Below are 24,087 nucleotides of genomic sequence, written 5' to 3' on the forward strand. Positions count from 1 at the left end.
GGGCCATGTACTCTTATCTCACCTCTCAGGTATCTAACTCAACAACCATTCTAGCCTCTTCAGTTTCTCCTCTACCTAAGTTCTCTCCTTGCTACCTCCAAACCTGTTATGGCTCTGACAAAAAAACAAAAATTCCTTTTCTTAATACTAATGTCCCTTATTCCTAAGCATACATCTCTTTCTCCTTTTGCTGATAAATTCTGCAAGTAGCTGATTCCCACTCACCACCTCAAATCCCTCCTCTGAATGCCTCTTCTAAACTTGTTCTTCCAGAGTATGCAGGGGCCTTTTTGTATCTTGCCCCAGAATCCCTCCAGCTCAACCCTTCTGTAGCCTGTCATCACATCAGAGCCCACACTGATTCCCTGGGGTCTCCAGGAACAAGTCTCCTTTGCTGCCACTTCTGCAATAAGCATTTCTACCCCCAAATCTAACTTTAGCCCTTTCTCTTCTCCTGATGCCTTCACAAAGCTTCAGCTGCATGCAGACTTCCAAATCATCATCACCAGTCCTAGCTTCCTGCCCATGCTCCTGTCCTGAGTTCCACATTTCCAACTCCTAACAAAACAACTACACCTGGATGTCCCTCAGATGCCCCTAATTTTTCATGTCCAAAGAGAACATTATTATCTGCCCAGCAGAACCAGCTCCTGTCTTCAACCAGTCCACATCAGTGAATTGGACACTGTCAGTCCTCTCGACACCTTCAGCTACTTCAATTTCCTCATGGGCTTCATTTTCCTCTCCCCCTATAACTAATGTGTCAACAAATGCCCATATTTATGCCTCTAAAAATGTCTCAGAGTCATCCCTGACTCTGCATCCTTTCTGCCACCAACTCAGACTAGGTCCCACCCCCTCAGCTCTGGATCACCTTCCCATCTCCCTAGATTCCGTCGTTCTTTCCTCTTTTCCACTTCATCAATTGTATTATCCCCAAATTAACCTTTTCAAACACCACTTTCTTCATCATGTGCCCTTGCCCAAGAATCAATGATTCCCTGCTGACCCTGAGACAAATCCAAACTCCTCTCTCGGACTTTCAAAACACTCCCTGTTGGCCCCATCCTACTTATCTAATCCTATTTCCCTTTCCTCACTAACCTACACCTTCCCCTCTGTCAGCCTAGGCTCCTCAAGGCCTCAATCCCCACCACCACACCACACCCCGTGTACATTTGCTTACTCTCCACTCACCCTTCAAAGACCACCCCAGGTTCCACCTCCCCTGTAACTCTATCATTTTTTAAACTTACAGCATCATAACACTCAAAAAAAAACTAATCTCTAACTAAACAGTAACTGTCAACTTTATTCTACAAGTTCTTTGGGGACAGAGATCGCTTTGAATGTTTCTTTTGTGTTACATAGCACCCTGGACAGCAGAGAGATACTAGTAGAGATTGAAAAGTTCTTGTTCATTAGTCAATTGGTTTCTATTCCCAGTTCTAAGTTCCCATGACTCCTTTCTCCAGCCTTATAACCATGATCAATACAATTATTGTAACACACTTTCTCAGTCTTGGAACAGAGAAGCCAATCTGGAATCTACCAATCTACTCTACAAGAACAGTGGGAGTATGCTAAGTAGGGGTCAGAGGTCTGTGTCCATGTGCATGCAGGACAATTTAGGGAATCTATAAGAATCTAGTTTAATCAATTGGCCAAGAGAATGGATTGGACTAGTAAGGAAGCAAAATAACAGAACTATTCAAAACATGCCTAATTAGAGGCACAGTGTGCTAAGGTTTTGACAAAGCAATCGCCAGCCTGTTCTTCCTGCATGCAAAATTTCCCATCAGAAAGAAGCAGGTAACCCTGGTGCTAGGGACTTTGAACATTTGTTTGAAGGTTTCTCAACTGTACAGTTGAATAAATTTATAATCTATGCAGCCTACTAGGTATAATGCTATGTTCCATAGAGACAGAGAATCAGAAGGGAGAAAGTTTAGAAACATGGCTTTTCTAGGCTTAAGAATCCCCAGCGAGAACCTAGACTAGAGACATGAACTAAGGTGAGAATCAGGGAAAAGAGTACAGAGGGCCACGTAAGGGTGAGTGATGGTCCCAGCTTTATCTTCTCTTGCAACTCATTACAGGTCTTCAGTCATTCCCAGACTTATGCATTGAGGACTTAGCCTTTCTCTGATTCTAAGTGCACATCAGACTTACCCACTCTCCTCAACTGGGCTGCCTGATGAAGGAGAATATCCCAACACAGGAGTTCCTCAGGAGACTGACTCCAGTCCGTTATTTACTCTGTGATTTGAGGCAGGGCTAGACAATGTAAGCTACACCTTGTGCTTTGAAAGGTCCTGGGAAAAGTAACACTTAGGACCATTATAGGCCATTAACACCATTAACACTGTGTGGATTCATTGTCAGAAATAAGCAAGCTCCAGAAACTGAGCTCTGCTCCAGGGGCCTGGGGGACAGAAAATGAATGAGATCTAATGTTTGTGGTAAGACATTTAAATTTTACTCTTAGTGGATGGTGGAAAAGGGGAAAAGGATGGTAGAAAGGCCAAGAGATGAAACTGGGGCCCAGAAAAGGAAAGTAGGAAGGCTGGAGATTCTTCAAGATTCTGCCCACCACACCCCCCAGCTAAGTGATATCCAGCTTTTCTGGATATCACTTAGCCTCCAGAATCCAAGTTATAAACTCAGGTCAGGTCAGATACCTCTTTAGAATCTATGCTTAGGGTACTGCTGGGCTGTGTGTGTGTGTGTGTGTGTGTGAGAGAGAGAGAGAGAGAGAGAGAGAGAGAAGATATGGATGTGTAGTATATAGAATCCATGTCTGGGGGAAAGGAGGAAGAGAGGGAGAGAGGGAGGATAAGGTTGAACCTAGGAAGCAGTATAGGATGACCGGCTCCCTCTGATTTCCCCAGGCCCTGGCATCAGCTCCCATCCTCCAGCTTTTTCTCTCCACATCAACTAGAGAATGAACATATTGACCAACCAAATCTTGACTTCCAAAGCCACAAGTCTCTCCAACAAAGCATCCCACCCCCTTCCCTGGAGATGACCTCCAGGGCAGGGCAATAGGGTTAGAAAACAGATGGATGTGCAGAGACCCTCCAGAGCTAACCTGACCCCTGACCCCACCAATTCACGTCCTCTAATCCAAATTTCTGAAAGGGAGACCAGATGCACCGGGCCACCATAACTTATTAGACTCCTTGGGACAAAGATCCAGACAAAATGGTTCCAGCCATAGGAGATGGGGAGCTCCAGATAGGAAGCTGGTGGAAGCCACAGGTACAAGAGAGAGGGGGAATCCTCCGCAGTCAGAGAAACAGGGCCACAGGTGGTGGAAGATGAGGGTGGGCAGTGCTGGTTCCGGGGAAGGGACTGTGTGTCCAGGGAACAGGAGGAGCTGCAGACACGGGGCACGGAGACAACAGCGGCGCAAAGAGCTAGAAAGACATCTCAGGGTGCTACACATCACAGGCAGGCAAAGATTTGGTGGGCGTGTGTGAGAGGGACGCTAACTCACACTTCCAGGAATGAGCGATCCTTATGAAAAGCTCATCCATTCCCAGAACTGGAGGAGAGAAGGACAATGAGGAGGTCCCAAGCACCCGCCGGCCTCTGAGCCCGGTCTGCCTCTCAAGTCCGAGGCGCTGGCTCCCCACGCGCACTCGGCGCGATCTCCCTTGTCCGCCCGCTCCTGTCAGCCCGCAGCCTGCGCGCCTGCGGGTCCCCCCACAGCGTCCCTCTTCGGGCTCCTGACCGGGAGGAGGCGAGCCGGCCCGGGGCGGCGTGAGCCCCGCTGACAGGCGCCGGGAGGGAGCCGCGGGAGGGGCCGGGGACGCCGGCAGCCGGAGCGGTGCGCTGCCAAGTGATCCAGCGTCGCCCCATCCCCGCGCTCCGGGAGAAGGCGGCCCGAGGGGACCGCCTCCCGCCTCCCCAACACAGACTCCGCAACTGAGGTGAACGCCGAGGGGCGCCGCGCTCCCAGCCCCCACGCCCTCCCCACACCGCAGTCGGCACTGCCGTAACCACCAGAATCTCGGCAACTCCAGCCCCGACGCCGAGGGGGCACTGCCCCCCAACACGCACGCCCGGCTACAGCCCTTCTTCCCCAAACTTGTCCGAGACGCCGCGTCCAGGGCAGCCGCCTTCGCCCCCCGCCCCCGCGCCCTGCCCAGCTTACCTGTCCGGAAAAAGGCGTCCACGTCCGAGTCGGCTGCTCCTCCTTCCTCCGCTGCTCCCTCCGGGGGGTTCATGACTGGGGGAGGGCGTCCGAGGGCAGCCGGGAGCCGGCGAAGCCTGGGGCCGAGGGCTGCCCGGCGCCCGGTGGGCGAGGGCGCGGGGCGCGGCGGCCGCAGCCGCGGAGCCGGCGGCCGCGGGGCTTCGAGGGCAGGCGCTGGGGCGGCGGGGCTGGGGCAGAGGACGCCGAGCCTCCCTCAGGCTGAGGCGCGCGGCGGGCGGGGGCCACCGGCCGCCGGCTCCCCCATGGTACCCCTTTCCCAGGGCGCTGGCCGCCTGCTGTCTGGCCGGGCCCGGGGCCCGGAGCCGGGGTCCGGGCTGCCTGGGAGCCCGCTGTCCCCCAGCAGCGGCAGCTGGCCGTCCTCCTCGCCCGTCTGCCAGTCTCTATTGTTCAGCCCTGCTCCGCTCGCTCCTCTTTATTTTTCCTCCTCCCTCCCACCCTCCCTGTCTCCCTACCTCCTCCCTCCCTCGCTCGCGCGCTCTCTGGCTCCCCCTCTGGCTCCCGCTGCCGCCGCCGCCGCCGCCGCCTCCCCGGCTCCTCCCCCGGCTCCCGCTCGCTCAGTCCCGGCCAACAATGACCCGGGCAGCGCCGAGCTGAGCTGAAGCTCCGTCCGGGGCTGGGGGGCGCTGCGTGCCCCCAGCGGCGCCAACGCCTCCCTTCCCCGCGGCCTCGCGCCGGCCTCCCCGGGAGCGGAGCCCGAGTCCCGAGCTATTGTTCGAGGCCGCGCTAGGCCGGCTTCCTGAGCCCCGCAGGAAAAGCCCGGGCGAGGAGGCGGCCGAGGGGGGCGGGGCCGCCGGGCGAAACCGGGGCCGCTGGGCGCTCGCCGGGCTCGCCCCGGGGCTCTGCGGCCCGGCCCCGGGGTTCCGCTTGTCCCCTGGTGCCGTCGGTACTCCTCCGTCCCCACTGCCACCTCCTCCGCCCCACCCCGCTCCCAGGTGTGTGAGGGGAATCCCAAGCTGCCTTCCTGCCTTCTTCAGATGGGTCCCCAAGCTGGACTGACCTGTCCCTAGAGAGCTGGCCTTTCTCTCCACCTCCCTGCCCCAGCTAAACTCTCTCCTGTCTCCCTGCCCTCCTGAGCCTCTCTCGTTTTCCTCACTATCCCTCCATAGTTTCTCTCTTTAGCTTTTCTTTCGCTTTCTCCTTTTAAGCGCCCCTTTAAACATCTCTTCCTGTCTCTGCGACTCTTTGTCCAGTTTTTTCCTTTTGCGATGTCTCTCTGTCTCTCCCTCCCTCTATCACTCTCTTGTCTCTCATTTGTCTCTGTCCTGCCTCCGCACTTGGCCTGTATCTCAGCACTCCTCTTGGACAGCTGTCAAAACTCCCTAATCCCTGGGGCCTTCTCTGTTTTGTTCTTCTCCCTCGTGTGAATAGAGAGATCCAGTTGGCCGGGAGAAAGGAGGTGTTACAGCAAGCTGAATTTCAATTAAAGTGGGGAGAGGGGCTGGGGAGGAATGAGGATGACTGCAAAAAAAGAAAGCAGATGCTGTATGGGGTAATTAATGCAGTGATTGTATTATACCCATCAGTTTTTAAGCAATAATTAAACAATAATTAGCCAGTAGTCTGTTTATAGTTCTAGTGACTGCAGAGCCCACAAAACAGAGGGTCTTTAGACCTGAGTGCTTAATGTGGTGTGTTGAGGGCTGTTTGCTGCTGCCTACCCAGCCAGATGGAGAAGTGCCGACCTGACCTAAATGTGTTAAAACACACCTAATGGAAAACAAGGTATTGGTCTAAAGTTGATGGCCTGCTACCCATCAGCTAGAATCTGCCGGATTTGTTTGTCTCTGGCAGTCTGCCTCATTCCACCCTCTCAGGACCAAAACACCTGGGACTTTTCCAGATACACCAACTGTGTAACCCTCACAACAAATAAAATGAATTTAATAAATTCTCAGTGAACACTTTCTGGCTCCCTGTACTCATCTCTTTCTTTACTGAATTTCAATAAATGGTCTATTTATTTTCACCCATTAAAAAAGTAAGTATCTCTCTCCAACCCTGGATACATCTATCAGACCTGTGTCAAATCTTGAATACATCTATCAGACCTCTATAATGACTCTGAGATGACAAGTTCACTGCCCTGGTATCTTGAACTAGCTTAAGATGCTTCTTACTTACTACCTTCTCTGACAATGAAAATATATTTGCCTTTTCAAAATCTTCCTTCCCCTTAACTTGTGCCTAACCCTTGGCCTGCCCACATACACACACACACACACACACACACACACAATGGCAAAACTACTATGAACTGCCACCAATATGTGGCTATTAACTAACTTAACCTAAGTGACATTTATAGAATGCTCCATTCAATAACAGCACATATGCATTTTTGCCAGTGTACAGGTAACATTTATGTGCTAAGCCATAAAACAACTCAATAAATGTGAAAAGATTAAAATCATGCAAAGTAGTATACAAATTAGACCTCAGTTCATTTTTTAAAATCATACAAAATATGTTGTCTGAGCACAATAAAATTAAATTAGAAATGTATGATAAAAAAACTAGAAAAAAATAAGCTAAATAACATACTTCTAAATAATCTATGGTCAACTAAGAATTCAAAGAGGATGTTAGAATCTCAAAGTGAATAAAGACAAAAATACAACATAAAATTCTGTGGGATGTGGCTAAAACAGTACTCAGAAAGACATTTACAGTGCTAAATAGCTATTTTGAAAATAAAGGTCTCAAATGACCTCCTATTCTACCTCAAGAACAAGTGAAGCCAAAGCAGAAGAACAGAAAAAAAAAAAAAAACATTAGAGAAGAAGGCAATAAAATAGATCACAGGAAAACAAAAGAAAAAAATCAATGAAACCTAAAGTGCATTTTTTTAAGAAGATCAATAAAATTTATAAACCTGTACCCAAGCTCAAATCGCTATTAGCACAAATGAGAGAGGTGACATCACTACAGATTCTATAGACATAAAAAGAATAATAAAAGAGTATTATGAACAACTTTATGCCAATCAATTTGACAACTTACACAAGATGGACAAATATCTTGAAAGACACAAACTAATAAAGTTTATTCAAGAAGAAATAGATTAATAACATAGCATTAATCTACTAAAGAAATTAAATTGGTAGCTTAAAAGCTTCTTATTCAAGATTCATGTCTTTATTGGTAAATTCATGCAACATTTAGGAAGAAATAATACCAATTCCACAAAAGTTATTCCAGAAAAGTGAAGAGGAGAGAATATTTCCAAACCAGTTCTGTGAAGCCAGCATATTTTGACACCAAAACTAAACAAAGACCATATCAGAAAAAATATATATGTATCTATATAGACCACTATCCCTTGTGACTATAATGCAGAATTCCTCATGAAATTTTAGCAAATCAAATCAATAATATATAAAAAGGATAATACAGGGTAGACATAAAAAGTTCATCTACAATTTACTATGATAAATTATTTTAAATTGCACATGAACTTTATGTCTACCGTGTATAAAAACATCATGACCAAGTAGGTTTATCTCTAGGATACCAGGCTGGTTTAATATTTGAAAATCTGTCAATGTAACTTATCATGTGTTATGGGTTAAATTACAGTCCCAAAAAAGATATGTTAGTGTAACCTTAATCCGAATTATTTATTTGATTACAGTCTTTATTCACTTCATTACAATCTTTGTAGGTTGTAATGAAGTTGGGATGGGGTCATTAGTGTGGACCCTAATCTAATATGACTGGTATCCCAGAGAGAAGTAAAAAACTCCATGTAAACACAGAGACACACAGAGGCAGAGATTGGAGTAATGTAGTTGCAAGCCAAAGAAGGCCAAAGATTGACAGCCACAACTAGATGCTCAGAAGAGGCACAGAAAAATTCTATTCAGAGTCTTAGAAGGAGCATGCCCATATTGATGTCTTTATTTTTTTTTCCCCAATTAACATGAGGGTACAAACAATTAGGTTACAATGTTTGCATTTGTTAGGTAGAGTCCCTGTTATAGTTGTGTCCTGCCCACAGGAGGTGTGCCATATACCCTTACATTGTGCCTATTGAGTGGGAGCCAATCTCCCTCCCTCTCCCCTCTCTTTGGAGTTCAGTCAGTTGTGTTTTGTGTATTTTGGAATGAGCTAAATGTCTTGCCCCCATCTTGAATTGAATTGAGTTTGTCTCTTATATGGGTGTGTATTAGATTGTCTACTGACTAGTAATGAATGCATTGAATACTTCCTTTTCAAAAATGTGGAACACTTCATGAATCTGGGTGTCATCCTTGCACAGGGGCCATGCTAATCTTCTCTGTACCATTCCAATTTTAGTATATGTGCTGTGGAAGTGAACACAGGCATCTTAATTTTAGACGGCTGGCCTCCATCTGACTGTGACAAAATAAATTCTATTTTTTAAGCTACTCTGCTTGTGGTATTTTGATATAGCACCCCTAGGAAATAATATGCCATATTAAAAGAGAAATACCATGTGATCATCAAGATAAGAAAAAAATTACAACATCAAAAAATCCAGTATCAATTTCTGACCAAAACTCTCAGGAAACTAGAAATAAAAGGGGCTTTCTTGACTTAATAAAGAGCATCTATTAAAAATATATATATAGTTAGCAGAATACTTAGCATGAAAGAATAAAAGCTTTCTCCCTAAGATAAGAACATGGCAAGGACGTCTATTCTCACTCATTAGAAAAAGAAATTAAAGGCATCTAAATTAGAGAGAAAGGGGTAAAACTGTCTTTATTCATAGATGACATGATTGTTATTTAGAAAATTCTATGAAATCTATCAAAAACTTCCAGAATTAATGATAAATTTAGCAAAGGTTCAGGCTATAAGACTAAAATAAAAAATAAATTATGTTTCTATATACTAGCAATGAAGATTTAGAACTTGAAATTTTAAAGCTTCACTCTATTAGAACTGAAAAATATGAAATATGAAGACTTCATCTAATTATAAAAATATAGAAGACTCATATATTCCAAGCTAAAATACATCACTGAAAGAAATTAAAGAAGATCTAAATAAAAAGAGAGAAATATACTGTTTCATGGATCAGAAGACTCAAAATTCTTAGGACATCAATTATCCCAAATTGATCAAGGCAATCCCAATCAAAATCCCAAGAAGGATTTTTTGTAGAAATTGACAAGCTGACTCAATGCAAAGAAACTCAAAAAACCAAAACAACTAAGAAAAAGAAAATTAGAGGGTTTATGGTACCTAATTTTAAGACTTTTTGTAAAGTTACTCAAGACAACATAGTATTGATGTAAAGACAGAAAAATAAATCGATAGAAAAAAGGAATCCAGAAACAGAACCATATGTATATCATTGATTTGAAGCAAAGATCAAAGGGAATTCAGTGTAAAAATCATTGTCTCTTCTAATGGTGCTTAAACAATTGAAATATCTGTATTAGTTTTCTCTGACTCCTAAAACAAATTACCACAAACCTTGTGGCTTAAAACAGCACAAATCTTGTTACATCCGAGTTCTAGAAACCAGAAATCCAAAATAGACCTTTCTGTGCTAAAATCAAGATGTTAGCAGGGCTGTGTTCTTTCTGGACTATCTAAGGGAGAATCCATCTCCATGCTTTCTCCAGCTTCTAGAGGCCACCTACATTTTTTGGTTTATGTCCCACTTCCTCCACCTTCCAAATCAGCAATGATGGGCCATGTTTATATCACAGTGCCATCTCCCTGGTTCTTTCTTCAGTTTTCTACTTCCACTTTTAAGAGCCCTGTGACTACATTGGGCCCATCCAGATAATTTAGGATAGTCCCCTATCTTAAGGCCAGCTGATTAGCATCCTTAATTCTATTTGCAATCTTAATTCCCAATTGCCACATAAGCTAATACAGTCCCAGGTTACAGGAACTAAGACACAGATAATTTGGGGAGGGAGGACATTATTCTACTATAATATCCATATGCAAAAAATTGAACTTAGATCCACATCTCACACCTTATATGACAATTAACTCAAAATATATTATAGACATAAATGTAAAACCTAAAACTATAAAATTTCTAAAAGACATTGAAGAAAATCTTTGTGACCTTAGGGTAGGCAAAGATTTCTTAAGGATGATACCAAAGGCATATTCCCTAAATGAAAAAAAGGAATTTCTATGCATCAAAAGACATTGCTAATAGAATAAAAAACAAGTCACAGACTGGTAGAAAATATTTGAAATTTTTCTTATGAAAGATTATATCCAGGCCGGCACCTGTGGCTCAGTGAGTAGGGTGCTGGCCCCATATACCAAGGGTGATGGGTTCAAACCCGGTCCCAGCCAAACTGCAATAACACAATTTAAAAAAAAAGAAAGAAAGAAAGAAAGAAAGATTATATCCAGAATATACAAAGAACTCTTAAACTTTCTTAATAAGAAAACAACTCAATTTTTTTATTTTTTTAGACAGAGTCTCATTTTGTTGCCCTCAATAGAGTGTTGTAGCATCATAGCTCACAGCAACATCAAACTCTTGGGCTCAAGTGATTCTCTTGTCTCAGCCTCCCAAGTAGCTGGGACTACAGGTGCCCACCACTACACCTGGCTATTTTTTTTAGAGATAGAGTCTTGCTCTTGCTCAGGCTGGTCTTGAACTCATGAGCTCAGGCAATGCACCTACCTGCCTTGGCTTCCCAGAGACAACTCAATTTTTAAAAATCGGGGAAAAGATTTGAATAGATGCTCACTTTAGCAGATATATGGACCACAAATAAGCACTTCAGAAAATGCTCAACCGTATTAGTCATTAGGAAAATGCAAATTAAAATCACAATGAGATACTATGATTTATTAGAGTATCTAAAATTTAAAAGACTAAACATATCAGGTGTTAGATGTGGGTGAAGATGTGAAATGGAACTCTCTCACAATCCTGGTAAGAATGTAAACTAGTATGACTACTTGAAAAACAGTTTGGCAGTTTCTTAACTTGGTAAACATGCATGTAACCATGTGACTTAGCCATTCTACTCCTAGAGAGAAATAAAAGCATATATGCATGTAAAGACTTGTAAACAGATATTTATAGCAACTTTATCTGTAATGGCAAAAACCAGGAGGTTATCCAAAAATCCATCAACAAGTGATCAGATAAATAAATTATGATATATCTATGCAATGAATATGTCTCAGTATTTGGCAGAATCTCAAAATAATTATGTAGAGGGAAAAAAAGTCAGACAAAAAAGAGTATATACTAAGCGATTCCATTTTTATAAAATTGTAGGAAATGCACAGTAATCTGTACTGACAGCAAATAAGTCATTAGTTGTCTGGAGATGACCAAAGTGGGACACTGAAAGGGGAGGGGTGAAAAAGTGGGATTACAGACAGGATCAGTGAAACTTTTAGAGGTAATGGATATGCTGGTGATTGTGATGATGGTTTCATGGGCGTATGCTTATGTCAAAAGCGATCAAATTGTACACTTAAAATACATGCAATTTGCCAAATGTCAAGTATACCTCAATAAAACTGCTTTAAAAAATAATTACTTTTAAAAAACAAATGATAAAGCTGTATGTGCTTACTAGGAAAGACAATTATCTTAAGGGAATTAGATGGGGCTTTCATGGTCTATAAAATGTATATGTAATATTCAAATACTGAAATTTTCCATAATGTAGATCAGGGGTCCTCAAAGTTTTTAAACAGGGGGCCACTTCACTGTCCCTCCGATCGTTGGAGGGCCAGACTGTGGGCCCCGGGACGAGTCAGCTGCTAAGCAGGACAGGCAGCAGCGGCAAAAACACCCAGTGGGCCGGATAAATGTCCTAGGTGGGCTACATGTGGCCCGCAGGCCGTAGTTTGAGGACGCCTGATATAGATTCTTTACTATGAGGAAGGAAAAAGCAAGAGAGATTGAAAGAGAGAGAGAAAAGGACAAAATCATTATCCAGGGAAACTTTTTCATATGGTATGTAAGAATGCCAGGGTGGAGGAAGGAAGAAAAACATTCAGGGGTGTGTGCAGGTGTATGTGGGGGGGGTGGTGCATGTGTGTTTCTAAAGATCCCTCCACCCCTATTCAAAGATCTAAGGAAGAAGAGGACAGCATGGGACAGGATGGAAGAAGAGTTTTAGAAAGGTAGATGGGCCCCAAAGACTGCAATAAGGAGTCCAAAGTCCCATAGAAATTGTGTAGGAAGAGGAGCTAAGCACCACAAGGGTGTGGTTGTAGACTGAAATGGAAAATCATGGAAGGCAATGGGAGGAAAAGCAATAGCATGTGTTGATGCTTCTCTATGGAGTAGGGCAGGTGTGGGCAGGAAAGAGGGAAGGGTGGTGAACAGGAATCCCAGGTCCCTCCTAGGGAGACTAGGTCATAGAAAATGGTGGCATGACCATCAGGGGAAACCAATCTGGGGGGAGGTGGGAAAGTGATTAAGTAAAATATTACTTAATTTAACCTCTCATTTCATAAATGAGGAGAGAATAAAGCAGGGGTAAAGTAGCTTGCCTGAAGTTGCCCAGCAGAATGAGACATAGGCCTTTTTCTATGCTGTTTCTCTGTTTCACACACTTCCTCTCTTACCTGCGGAGTCTGAAGTGATGATGGGTGTCCAGGTGGTAATCCCCAATCAACAATTAGAACTGTCAGCATAGCGCCTGGGAGAGGGCTTGGGAGCTGGAAATATTGATTAAGGAGCTAGGAGCTGGCTGAATCAGTAAGAGCAAATGAGATAAAAGGTTTTCTATCCATTTCCATTAACTCTCTGCTTTGGATGAATTATCCACGTGTATGTCCTGCTTTCTACTCAAATCAAATTCGCCTTAGAACCAGCCCCTCTTCCCACTTTCCTGATTTCATTATTCCAATTTCACAGACTAGAATCTCAAAAACATATTGAGTTCTGCTCCCTCCTCTACTCCCTGCATCCATGCTGTAATTAATCCAGCATTTTCCCATGAAAATTTATCTGTTGTTCCCCTTTCCTTCCAACGTCATCCAAGCCCAGTCTTCAGCTCTGTGATCCTGAATTTCTAGAACAGCTTGCCGACTGGCCTCTCCAGACAGGTGGTAAAGCAAAACCAATGACCAAAATAAAAGATAGGCCAGAGTCATAAGCAACAGGAATGTGCTGGCCTTAGAGACCAGGTGAGAGGGTACCAGGGGGCAGATGGGGTCAAAAATGTCAGGACAGGGAAGTGGGTGGCAGTGAGGATTGAGACATGAAAACAGGACATGGCTAAGTAGCAGGTTACAAGTGACCTTCAAGAGAGAAAGAGGGAAGTACAACCACCATTTGCAGGATGGAGTATATGGTGAGGGAGTGAAGTACAGGACAGAACCCCCCTGCAAGCAGGAGAGGGGCTTCTGTGTGTGGTGAGGGGATTAACACAGAAGAGCAGAATCATCTGTTCATGAGGTTTGAGCAATGAAAAAGAAAATAACACAGCACCTAGACAGCATGGTCACTTTCACAAATGTTCATCTTGTTTTGTTTTTTTCAAAATAGAGCTAGCTATACATAGCTAAAAAGCTGGGGGAAAGACATAGCAGAGAGAAAAAAAGAAAGGAATAGAAAGTTCTGAAGCTGAGAGACTATCTGTGACACTCAGAAAGTGGAAGGGTGGATGGCCTTCCCTGTTGCATGGGCAGCCAGCATCCTGAGGGTTTGTCTGCAGAAAGGAAGTGGGGGGAAGATATTTGGTCCTCCAATCTTGATTCCCAGCTCTCAGTCCATACTGCACAGGAAATTTCTAACAGAAAGCTGTTTCCTTTGTCACACTATTTTCTGTTTAGAGTGAGGATAGGAAGTAATCTGTCCTGTTCTTTTAACAATTCCAAGGGAACGCCAAAACATGCCTGGTCTTGGCCTTGCTTGATATACAGTTGTGACAGCCCCAAAGCTCTTCCTGACCTCTACTTGTAATCTTTCCTGGTCCAGCTGAAGCCCATTCTCTCTTATCCTGTCTTCAGGGGAAGCATGTGGTGACCAAAAATCCTGCCTGAGTGGGGAAACCTGCAGATCAGCGGTTCTCAACCTGGGTGTTGCGACCCACAGGAACTGTATTAAAGGGCTGCAGCATTAGGAAGGTTTAAAACCACTGCTGTAGGGTCCTCAAACTTTTTAAACAGGGGGCCAGTTCACCGTCCCTCAGACTGTTGGAGGGCTGGACTGCGGACCCCGGGACGAGTAGGCTGCTAAGCAGGACAGGCAGCTGCGGCAAAAACACCCGGTGGTGGGCTCGGCGCCTATAGCTCAACCGGCTAAGGCGCCAGCCACGTACACCTAAGGTGGTGGGTTCGAATCCCCAGCCCGGACCCGCCAAACAACAATGACGGCTGCAACCAAAAAATAGCCAGGCGTTGTGGTGGGCGCCTGTGGTCCCAGCTGCTTGGGAGGCGGAGGCAGGAGACTCGCTTGAGCCCAGGAGTTGGAGGTTGCTGTGAGCTGTAATGCCACGGCACTCTACCCAGGGGAACAGCTTGAGGCTCTGTCTCAAAAAAAAAAAAAAAAAAAAAGAAGACAACAAAATAAGAAACAATGGGCCACACCTGTAATCCTGGCACTCTGGGAGGTTGAGGCAGGTGGATAGCCTGAGCTCAGGGGTTTGAGACTAGCCTTTGCAAGAACCAGACACCATCTCTACTAAAAATAGAAAAACTGAGGCAGGAGGATCATTTGAGCCCAGGAGTTGCAGGTTGCTATGAGCTAGGGATGATGCCATGGTACTCTCCCAGGGCGAAAGAGTGAGACTCTGTCTCAAAATAAAAAAAAAGGACGCATGAGCAAGGAAGTCTCCTCTTGCTGTTCACTTAGAACAGTCGTTCTCAACCTTCCTAATGCTGCGGCCCTTTAATACAGTTCCCGTGGGTTGCGACCCACAGGTTGAGAACCACTGACTTAGAACAAGAGTTTTATAAATAAAGTTTTATTGGAACGCAACCATGTCCATTAGTTTATTAGTTTAGCATTTTATGGCTGCTTTTGTGCTATAGAGACAGAGTTAAGTGCTCACAACAAAGACTATATGGCCTGCAAAGTAGAAAATATTTATTATCTGGCACTTTAAAAACATGTTTGCTGACCCCTGGTTTATTTTAAGTAATAATGGCATTATATTTTTCCCTAATGCTTATAGGCTTTTCATGGTTCTTCAACTATTCCTGATGCTTAAAGTTACCTTAAGAAACTATTGCCCCGGAAGAAACCAAGACTGGAGTCAGGCAATATAACAATCAGAACTGTAGTTTAGAGAGTGAGCAGAGAAGAATTGCCTCAAGAAATGAAAGAAATTGTAAAGCTAAGGAACAAATCTGACTCTCAAAAAGACTGCTATGGATGGGAAACATATGTGTGTGGTGGGTGTATGTGTGAAAAATTGTAATGATTTTAACATTGCTAAATATTAATCAGAAAGACATATACCGAACTGTAAATGTATATGCTTGTTTCTGATTAGTATTGTTTCTGTATATACATTTGTTTTTCTAATTAGTATTTAACAAACTTAAAATTACAGTTGTTTCATGGTGGTGAAAAGGCTGATATAAGATGGTGCCCAAGGGAATTAAAGGATTTGATCAATATAATAGATGAATGATAATATATACTTGAAATATGAATAACAGGTAAATTTTAGGAAAAGAAAATATTTCTATCATTTTCTGAGGATACAGTTTTGAAAGTGGTGGCTTTTATATTTCAATTCAAGGTGCCTGATAACACGAGACTGAAGAGAAAAGGCTGAGGGTTAAGGGCGGACGCCATCCCATGAAATGTGAAACATGGAGCCATCTAGACTATTCCAGAGCTTTTGCAGACAAATTGTGGAGACGAGTCAGAGCCACATGTCTTTTGCATTTGGCTCATATTTTTCTAATGTTTTCTTCAGATTACTCCTCCTTCCACCTTATAAAACCATTCTACCCTTTCCCTTCTTGTCCTGCCTTCTGCACACACACACACACACACACACACACACACACACACACCAGGTACAGGATTATAGTCTTCATTCTCTCACTTATCCAGCAATCTCTGCCCCCTCCCCATCTGCAGGTTTCTGCTAACAGTTATAGGCACTGCTCATGACCTACCCCAATTTATTCCGCCCTGCCTCTCCACTCATGGAGAGTACTATTCAAAAGGGTAGTGTGCCCACCTAAACTGTGTGCTTTCCCAGGTTCCTTTGCAACTAGGGGTAACCATGTGACCTGTTTCTTATAATGAGATATGACTAAAGAATATTTCTGCTAGGAGTTGGGGAAAGTTTTTGGCCGTCCCATACAGACCCTACCTTCCCCCACCTTTCCTTACTTCTTAATCTTTTCTCTCTTTCCTACCCTTCTTTCTTTCTCCTTTGTCCTGGTCCGTTCACAAATATGAGGCTTGAGGTGGAGCAACTATCTTGAGAACATAAACCAGCAAAACCACAAGCTGAAGATGGTGGATCAGAAAGAGAAAAACAGCCTGGGACATTGATAGCACCTTGCAGCTGCTGCATTGGCCTTGGACTTCTCATTTTTGTGAGAATCATACACCTCAATTTAGTCAAGGTCCTGCAGTCAGGTTTATATAATGAGTGGGCTAATGTAACTAATTGCCACACCCATATTCTTCCTTCTACCTGGAAATTCACTCTCTCCCTACCCCATAGACAAGTCTTGAAGTGCTATGCTTTCTTTAAAGTCCACCTTAAGGCTCGGCGCCAGTGGCTCAAGTGGCTAAGGCACCAGCCATGTACACCCAAGGTGGTGGGTTCGAATCCAGCCCAGGCCTGCCAAACAACAATGACAGCTGCAACAACAACAACAACAAAAATAGCCAGGCGTTGTGGTGGGTGCCTGTGGTCCCAGCTACTCAGGAGGCTGAGGCAGGAGACTCACTTGGACCCAGGAGTTGGAGGTTGCTGTGAGCTGTGATGCCATAGCACTCTACCCCGGGGGACAGCTGGAGGCTCCTATCTCAAAAATAAAAAATAAAATAAAGTCCACCTTAAATCTAGCCCCCAAAGTACCCTCTCTCCTACAGTCACATAGGGCACAATTAAAATCATTAAAATAGCTTACCTGTATCAAGTCTACTTCATGTGATAAATATTCATGTGTGTTTATTCACACTTTGCCCCTAGATTGAGGGATGCTGAGGGCAAGGATCCTATTTCACTCATTTTGAATGCCGTCAGCACCCAGAACAGTGCCTGGAGCAATCAGTAAAGGATTGTTGAACTTCTTTGACTGGACAGATGCTCCTCCCTTTCAAGCATAGGTTATATATCATATTAAAACATCCGGCTTCTGTGAAGATGAGATGGGTAAGTTAACAGGAAAATCGCCTTAGAAATTCTAGTCACATTTTGACAGTTGTGTGTCCTGTTGCTAATTGGCCACATATATAACCTAAGGTCAAAGAAAGTACAGAAATGAAGGTGTTGAGAGTCTGAAACTGGGCCTATATATCATCAAACTAGCATGCTGCTTTCCCTAAACTCAATCTCCAATCAGTATCTGTTAGAGGTAGACTCCTGTCCCTAGCTAACCTATTGCATTATAATTATAAATCCAGCCTTACTTCTGCTTATTTAATGTATTTCTTTTGATTGACAAAAACTCACTGGCCATCCAATATGTGCCATATCTAGGGTGACCAACCATCCTATGCTGCCTGTGACCAAGAGGTTTCTAGAGACACAAGAATTTTCAGTAGTAAAACCAGAAGAGCCCCCAATGCCCAGAATGATTAGCCATCCAAGAAGCTCCATGCTTGGTACTTGGTATAAAACAGTAGAAAAGAAAGTTGTTGCCTCTGCTCATGTAGAACCATACAAACTAACGAGTTTTTTATTTGGGGTTCCTAGCCATTACAAATAGATTTGCATCCTGTAACTATATTTTCAAGTCATTCACATTAAATTTTCTTACACAGTAATCAAGCCAATCCAACGTTTCCAGGTGCTAACACCACAAATCTCATAGCACAGCTGTCTGTCTGTGTGGAGTAAGATGAAGGACTTTGGAATAGGAGAGTAAGCAGAAGTTCAGTTCATGAATGTGGCCATTGTTCCGCCGGCTGTGAATTCCAACCAACGTTAATCACAGCCTGAGCCAGTTGTCTGTTGTTCTTGGATCAGCAGGCATGTTCATCTTCAGGTTCTCACCACTCTTTGTGACACTGATTTTGACCTGTTGAATGGAACAGTATCTTCTTTGGAAAGGGCAAGAGATGTTAACCTTTTCTGGCTGGAGCATGACTTTTTCTTCATAACATGCATTCCTCCTATAGCTGGGTACTGGGTTAAGATAAAAATCCTCCCATTCTTCAGTCAAGAATATATGGATGATTTATTTCCCTTCTTAGAGTGTCAATCCCCCCGTATAGATAATGATACCTCTGAATTTAATAGTATGAAGGTCCTATCCCCCTTCAGTGGCCACTCACTATGCAAAGGCTGAAGGTCTTGATTCCTCCATTCCATGAATAAGTTCAGACTTTTCCTCTTCAATCTCCAGGCCTCCATCTCTACTAAGCTTTAATAACAATCTTATCCAGTGGCTTATACCTGTAATCCTAGCACTCTGGGAGGCCAAGGTGGGTGGATTGCCTGAGCTCAGGAGTTTAAGACAAGCCTGAGCAAGAGCAAGACCCCGTCTCTACCAAAAAAAAAAGAATACAAAAATTAGCTGGGCACTGGGGTAGGCGCCTGCAATTCCAGCAAGCTGAGGAAGGAGGATTATTTGAGCCTAGAAGTTTGAGGTTGCTGTGAGCTAGGCTAATGCCATGGCACTCTAGCCTGAGCATTAGAGTGAAACTGTCTATTTCATTTTTATTTATAAATATAAATAAAATGCACAACAACTCAAAATAGATATTGTTATTCCCACTTTCAAATGAAGAAACTGAGGTGCAAAGAAGTTAGGGAACTTTCCATGGGTCACACATTATACAAATGGATAGAGTAGAATATGGATACTACTTTATCAGACTCTTTTTTTTTTTTTTTTTGAGACAGAGCCTCAAGCTGTCCCCCTGGGTAGAGTGCTGGGTAGAGGGCATCACAGCTCACAGCAACCTCCAACTCCTGGGCTGAAGTGAGTCTCCTGCCTCCGCCGCCCAAGTAGCTGGGACCACAAGCACCCGCCACAATGCCCAGCTATTTTTTGGTTGCAACTGTCATTGTTGTTTGGCAGGCCCGGGCTGGATTCGAACCCGCCACCTTAGATGTATGTGGCTGTCGCCTTAGCCACTTGAGCCACAGGTGCCAAGCCCAGAATCTTTTCTGAAAGTTGATCTGATGATCTAGAACAGTGGCTCTCAACCTTCTTAATGCTGTGAGCCTTTAATACAGTTCCTGTGGGTCTCGACCCACAAGTTGAGAACCACTAATGGAAGATCTTGGATGCTTGAGAAGAGATCTTGGATCCTTGAAAACAAGAAAGACTTCAAGAGAAGTAATTTTGTGTCTATTGGCATTGAAATTTTGCAGGGGCAGCTGGGGGACAGGGGAGAGTGAACACTGCAAATCAGGGAGAAAAGCTTGACAAACACCTTGGTCAATTGTCTTTCCATAGATAAAATGTTAACTAAATTTGTAACTATATGTGAATTTGTGCTTTGAAGCAATAAGGAATTAATTTTAAAACTTCTTAGAACTTTTCTAAGAGCAGATCTCCACAAATAAAACTAAAATGCTTAATTTTATTTATATAGAATTTTTATGGAAAAGATGCTTTATGTGGTCTGAAACTACACTTTGGAAAGATAAACCAGCGAAGTTGGGGAGTGAGTCTTGGAGCCAACCCCATCACTGCCCATGCCAATATTAGCAGAGCAGTCAGATGGTACAATGATCCCACAATGGGCATTTACAAATGAGGAAAGTGAAACCTACAGTGATATACTCCCTGTGCCCTGCAAAATTCCTAGTTTGTAGTAGGTGCTCAGTAATGTTATTGAACAAAAGAATAAAGGAACAAACAAATAAACAAAACATGTGATTTTCCAGAAGGTCATTCAGCAGGGACAGAAATCCAATGTTCTGAATTTTTACTCCATCTCTTGATTTATTTACATCATCCTCTGGGGGAGCCTAGCCAACTTTCAAATGGATATTTGGATGTCAGAATGAATGGAGTATTGTACCTCATTTAAGTAATATCAAAATTTTAATTAGGGATATGGAAAAGATGGAGCTGATGAAGACTTTCCATTATCCAGATGTCAGGACCAGTCAGCGTGGTCGGTTTGATTTCTAATGAGCATCTGCTCTACTTCACCAATCCCTTTGTGCAATACTCAGTTCACATTACAAAGTCAACAGTTCTTTATCATCTGTGCGGTCAGTCACCCTTTTGTTGTCTCTCCCTTGTAATTGTTTTATCTGGCTTCCCTGCTGCATTTCTTGGCTGCCCACTCCTCCTGCCCATCAGTCAGATTGTACTCAAGCTATGTAAATGCACAGAAAACATCCCAGGGTCAATTGTAACTGATTAGGTGTTTTATCTACTGCTTTGGATTATCCATGCCCTCTATAGATACACAGCATAAGCTAGTGGAACAACACCCCTGGATTCTAAGATGCATACTCAGTTCTCTATTGTCTTTGCTAATGGAGTGAAGAGGAGTACAGATGCTCAGGAGAGACATGTTAAATCAAGGTATAGTCTATACCCATTGTAATTGTCTGTTTTAGTGAATGTATACCTATGTGACCACCACTCCAATCAAGACATATTTCCAGAACCACATCTCAGTCAATCTGCCCCTATCTTAGCCACCGGCAACCACAAGCCTTTCTGTCACTTATAGAATAGATTTGTCTTTTCTAGGGTTTATGTAAATGGAATGATAGAGTATGTATTCACAAAAATTATTTTTACTTGACTTTGGGATGGCTTCTCTGATTGCCTTTTCAGTGATGTCTTGGTATAGGCTGATGTTAAAATGTGTTCACATTCCCTACACACATATTGGTTTGACAGGGTGAGCATTCCTGGGACTTGGAAGAAACCTGGGAAGCAAGACATGGAGGCTGATGAGCATAATTATTGGCAAAGAGAAGAATGTTGGCTCTCCCCCAGCATTGACAGAATATGCCAAAACATGTGTGCTTACAACATGCCCTGAACCTATTTTTAAGGTTACCCATTACAGTTTCTCTTAAACTTCACTGCCCAGGAATTGTGTGTGCTTTGCTTAGAATGGACATGTCAATTGGAAACTCTAGACTCCAGCCAGCCCCTCTCAGCCACGGAGTCATTGCTCCCTCTGGTGTAAACACGGAGATCTGTCACCCCATGCCATGAGGAGTTCCCACCCACGGCAGCATTCCCCTGACATCAGGGAACCAAGGGCAGGGAAGAAAGCTTCCAACTGCTGTTAGGTTCATAGGTCAGAGGCTGAGTTTGTGAATAGGTAAACACAGAGGAACACCAGAGATCAACCACTTGGAAGAGGACAGAAACAGAGAGAAGGGAAACCCCATAGATGACAGAACTAGTTAGACCTGAAGGAGGTTGAGGGGTAGAGGCATAGCCAGAAATACAAAGCAAGAAGCTATTGAGGTGCGGGATTTTTTTTTTCCATTACAAGAAATCTTTAAAAATTTACTCCTCTGCCCAAAATAGATTCAGACCTAGGGTATGAGAATGTTTGAGAAGTGAGTTTTAACATAGAAATGCTGATAAATCCTTTAAACAACCTATACACCTCCAGGTGCTGCTGGACCTACTTAATCCCTTTAAACCTCTACAAACTTCAACCATAGAATTTAAAGTCTCATAAATCTGCACTTGCTTAAAATAGAGAAATAGAAATCACATTCAGGAGCTTAGGGTTAGGGACAGGTGATGGGCATCCAATGTCATTCAAAATCACAGCACAGGTTGGTTGGCTCCTATGGCTCAAAAGGGTAGGGTGCCGGTCCCATATGCTGGATGTGGTGGGTTCAAACCCAGCCTCGGCCAAAAACTGCAAAAACAAACAAACAAATAAAAAACCACAGCATAAGACTTTCATCACATTTTTTCCAAGAAAAGCTAAAATGCAAAGTGCTCAGGTTTCTGGATTGTGGTTTCATCGTTCTTAATTTGTTATTTTTCATTTTTTTTAGAGGGCAGGGTGGAGTGCAAGAGACCATCAACTGGCTATATAGCTGGATGGGAAAAAAAAAAAACCTGCAAAAACCTGTCTCATTTACTCCTATTTTACACAAAATGAAACCAAAAAGAAAAAAACAATAAACTACTACCCAAAGACATTAGAAAAAAATGCTGTTTCTAGCAAAGCACCAACAAAAATGAGGTCTGGCTTTTGTTAAATTTCTAATTCATGCCCCCAAAATAAAGGTTACAGATAATATTTTACTAATAATAGCTAACTTTTCTTTTACATGCCGATTACATGTCAGCATCTTCGTTGTGAAGAGCTTTAAATACAGTTTCTAATTTCATCCTTACAGCAACCCCATAAGAAATATTATTCTTGCCTCTGTTTTACAGTTGAGGAAACTGAGGTTCAGATTAAGTAACTCACTCAAAGTCACACATCTGGTAAGTGATGCAGCAAAAATTCAAACCAGAGTTTGCTTTGGAAGCCCTGATCTTATCCAAGATGCTTCTGCTTTCTGTGGTACAGTAGACACAGCTTATGGAGGAGCTGGAACAATCTCATACATCAAACTCGGAGAACTGGCTGCCCTGGTTCAAAAATCCCTGGTAAGTCCTCTTTCCTGCCCTGGTTCAATGGCCTTTTCAAACCCCAAAGTCTTTTAGAAAAGTCCGCCGTGTTAAATCAATCTTTACTCAAAGTTCAAGGTCAAGTAGAGAACAGAGGAATCTCCAGTCTGTATTGCTTGTTTCAAATTCCAATTGGCTTGCAGTGATGTACCACAAGTGATCCCTGGAAAACCTCTGAACTTTAGTTTCCTCATCTATTAAGTGAGGATTATAAAACCTACTTTTGAGGTCTTTGTGAGGGTTAATGTGTGGGAAAGCCACCAGAAAACTGCAAAGGCCCGGCAGTTGCTGGGTCCCATGATGGCTATAGTGCCTTAAGTATCATATAAAGTAAAACCCTCTCCAAGGAGCATCTTCACAAAGGAGACATTACACAGAGGAGAACACACAGCACTTTTTCTAGGATGAGTTCATGAACTTACTTGTCCAACCTCATAAGTTAACATCATTAAACACAACTTGTTGGAGAGCACGAAAAGAGACAGGCATTTCCTCTTCCTCTTATTTCTCTCTCTCCTAATCTAAGGCAATAGGGCCTGTGCCCAGAGATTTCACAAAATTAATGAGTTTCCAAAATTAATTGTCCAACTTCATGTACTAGGGAAGTGTCTTAGATTAGGGTCCTTCAGAAATTGACCTTGAAACAAGGATTTGAGAGCAAATGGTTTTTTGGGAGGAAATATCAGCAAGGAGTGAGGAAGTGAGTCAGGGAAAGGTGAATTATTAAGCCAATACACAGTGGACAAGTACAGCTTAATCTTGCAGGAGAACTCTGGGAAACAGTCCTACAACCCATACTTCAGAATTATCTTACCCACGGGATGAGGTTGCAGGAATATTTACATCTCCCATCATTCACTGGTTGAAGGATGCTCCTGGAGAATAGGCAGTTCATTTTTCAGCACTTCTGAACTGCCATGTTTCCTGAGCTGGGGGACCTTCCAGGGTTCCAGGTAACATTCTCAAGTACCAAAAGGACACAGATCCTGGCACTGGGAAGTCTGGAAGACACTGAAATGGAAAGGCCTGAGGGATGTGGGTCTGCTTCATGTCTTTCATACTTCCTCCATATTTCCAGAAAGGAAAATCCAAGCTGGAAGGAAGTTAAGTGTACTCTTATTCCCTGAGCAATTAGCCCACTTTTTTTTTTTTTTTTTTTTTTTTTGCAGTTTTTG

At 43.4% G+C, this 24,087-nt stretch overlaps 1 protein-coding gene and 1 non-coding gene across 2 annotated transcripts in view; both read right to left on the reverse strand.

Moving 5' to 3' along the window:
* The window catches only part of LOC100954950 (kalirin RhoGEF kinase), a 512,376-nt gene extending 508,045 nt beyond the window's left edge, over positions 1–4,331 (reverse strand). Inside the window, exon 1 of the mRNA XM_023516322.1 lies at positions 4,160–4,331. Within this exon, the coding sequence (XP_023372090.1) occupies positions 4,160–4,232 (73 nt within the window). The 5' untranslated portion in view covers positions 4,233–4,331. The remainder of the gene's footprint in view (positions 1–4,159) is intronic.
* Positions 4,332–8,432: 4,101 nt separating this feature from the next.
* Positions 8,433–8,539, reverse strand: LOC111726995. Its single transcript, XR_002774649.1, has one exon. It is a non-coding gene; the product is annotated as a U6 spliceosomal RNA (small nuclear RNA).
* Between the last annotated feature and the right edge of the window lie 15,548 nt (positions 8,540–24,087).

Source organism: Otolemur garnettii, unplaced genomic scaffold, assembly GCF_000181295.1.
Source record: "Otolemur garnettii isolate 467f Iridium unplaced genomic scaffold, OtoGar3 scaffold00089, whole genome shotgun sequence".
Classification (NCBI taxonomy): Eukaryota; Metazoa; Chordata; class Mammalia; order Primates; family Galagidae; genus Otolemur; species Otolemur garnettii.